The sequence below is a fragment of the Blennius ocellaris genome, assembly GCF_963422515.1.
Source record: "Blennius ocellaris genome assembly, chromosome: 21".
Taxonomy (NCBI): Eukaryota; Metazoa; Chordata; class Actinopteri; order Blenniiformes; family Blenniidae; genus Blennius; species Blennius ocellaris.
In genome coordinates, this window is record NC_137670.1 from 6,554,157 (window position 1) to 6,556,738 (window position 2,582).

A 2,582-nucleotide genomic window follows, 5' to 3' on the forward strand; every position below is an offset into this window, starting at 1 on the left:
GAGGAGAAAGCCCCAAAACAGTCAGCGTTTGTCCCCTTTGTCATCTCTTCCCCTGGCAGAGTTGATTAACATTTCACTCACGTCCAATTCAAAGTTCAGGCTAATAGATGAGAAAGACAGAGAGAGAGAGAGACAGAGAGAGAGAGGGGGGGGGGGGGGATGAGGAAGGATGTGGAGAGGATGGATGGATTGATGGATGAATGGATGGATGGATGAAGCGAAACCCTCCAAACACCCACGTCTATGGGCCAGTTCCTCCAAGCAGCCTGAGGTTTTCTATATGCAAATTGTAATAATGCACGGACATGAGCTCCCTCGCTCTGTTTCAATGGGATGGATGGAAGGAGGAAAGGATGGAAGGTGGGAGGGGGGGGGGAGAGGGAGGGAGGGAGGGGTGGCGCATGCAGCGCAACACTTTGCGGGCACTTGTACCATCCAGGCTGGATGCGGCGTGCAGCAACAGCCTTCCGACGTGCAGGTGATCCGACGACAACGTGCGCGTTCGACTCATCCTTAATGTTTTATTTCACTAATTTATTTATTTTTAATTTAGCAAAAAAAAAATAAAAAATGCACTGAAACTGTTGACATAACTTGAGCACAAATCCACAAAAACGCACCAGGCAACAGCTCATCACATTTTACTATTTGAAAACCAAGAGAAACCCCTGCACAGCAAAAAACCAATGTACATACACATAAACAAATATGAGAAGAAGAAGTAGAAGGGTTTGGGTTTTTCTTACCAATGTGAATGATGGAGTCCGCGCTCACTGTGTTGCATTGCAATATCCACAGGGAATGAAATAACATTATCAGCATTTCCATCTCCAGTTTGAGCCGTAGAGGCACATCCACGGATCCACCGCGCTGGATTTGGTGGGGGTTCTTTTTCCTTCCAGTGATGAGCAAATCCAAAATAAGCGTCGGTGCGTAAAAAAAAAAAAGAAGCAGCGGCGGCGGTGGAGGTGGTGGAGGATGCAGCGGCGGAGGCTGAGTGGAGAAAAAAAAAAAAAAAACACCTAATAATCACACAGAAAACAAGACAAATCCCAAACAGCAAAGTGTTGGCCGGAGTCACGAAGAGGAAGAAGGGTGGAAGAAAAAAAGAAGAAGAAGAAGAAGAAGAGATGTAGAAGCTTCCAGGGCTCCGGAGAGAGACTGGGAAAACCCGGGGAAGTGAGGAAAGGGGAGAGAGGGGAAGGATGAGAAAAGACACCGGGGGTTTGTTTTCAGAGGGAGAGATCCGATGGACGCGCTGCTCTGACTCTCTACCTCCGAGTCTGAGACATAACACACTGCAAACTGCGGAGGAGGAGGGTCTCTCTCTCTCTCTCTCTCTCTCTCTCTCTCTCTCTCTCTCTCTCTCTCGCTCTCTCTCTCTCTCTCTCTTTCTCTCTCTTTCTCTCTCTCCCCCCCACCCCCCCCACGTGACTGCAGAGCCTCTATCCACGGCGCTGGAAGCCCGACCGGAGAAAAGAGATGAGGCGAGGGATGGAGCTGGAGGTGGGATGGATAGATTGATGGAGGGATGGGTGGAGAGATGGAGGAGCCGGCGGAGGTGAGAGGGACGCGGAGGAAGGCAGAGAGGCTGTCACGCCCCGGGCGGACTTTCTCGTTGACGGGTAGGTTTTGGGTTTTTTTTTTTTTCTTTCTTTCTTTCTCGGAGGCAGGAGCGCGGCTCAGCGTCCCCGGTGATGCGCGCTCCGCTCTCCCAGACAACTTCGCGTATCGAGCGGGAGGAAGAAGAAGAAGAGGAGGAGGAGGAGGAGGAGGAGAAGAATGTAAAGGAAAATCAGGAGGAAGAAGGAGAGGAAGAAGGCCGCTGCAGCAGTCAAGGTGTTGCATGCGTTTGATTTACAGGATTTGGTGACTTCGGCGTGCGTAATTTCGAAGCGACAATCCTGCTTGTTCACTTGTGTTGTGCTTTTTTCTTTTCTTTCTTTTTTTTTCCATGAACAGCTAAAATGCTGGTGTTGTTTGACAAACGCCTGGCAGGTATTGGAGAGATAATGTCTGTGTGTTGCCGCCTGGAGTTGCAGAGGCTTTTCTTCCAACAAATGTCGCTGAAGTGGAAGCGCGTCATATTTCCCCTCCAGCTTGGAGAGCTTGTGGATGACGCGCCGCAGAAGCGATATCTGAGAGGGGTTTTTTTTCTCTCCCCCTCCTCACTCATTCTCTCTCCCTTTCCATCTTCCTCGCATACAGCGAAGGGCGATTCAAATCCTCACCCACACTTTACGTGTTGCGCGTAAAGTGGAAGGCGGCTGGAGCTTCTTTATTTTTTTTTGTAAGGGGCTATGTGGCGTGCGTAAAGAGCTTCCGAAAAATGAGGAGATCGGGTATCCAGACCTAAAGGGGGAGATGGAAGGAGCCACTTTGTGGGGAAGGGGGTTGGGGGGGGGGGGGTCCACAACTCAGCAGGGCGACTCAGTTGCTGCAACCTGCAGAAGCGCGAGAATCACGGGGATCTCGTCCCGATTCCACTCCTCACTCGCTGCATTTGACTTTACAATTAAAGGATATTTCTTGCGAATGATTGTGCACCAGAAATGTCCCTTAATTGTTTGGGTAAGTGCAGT

General features: G+C 50.1%; 1 protein-coding gene across 1 annotated transcript in view; it reads right to left on the reverse strand.

The window, feature by feature from the left end:
- Positions 1-828, reverse strand: part of grid1b (glutamate receptor, ionotropic, delta 1b) — a gene marked incomplete at both ends in the record, with an annotated part of 362,055 nt that extends 361,227 nt beyond the window's left edge. The window contains one exon of the mRNA XM_080517016.1: positions 747-828. Coding sequence (XP_080373142.1) covers positions 747-828 — 82 coding nt within the window. The remainder of the gene's footprint in view (positions 1-746) is intronic.
- Positions 829-2,582: the final 1,754 nt, after the last annotated feature.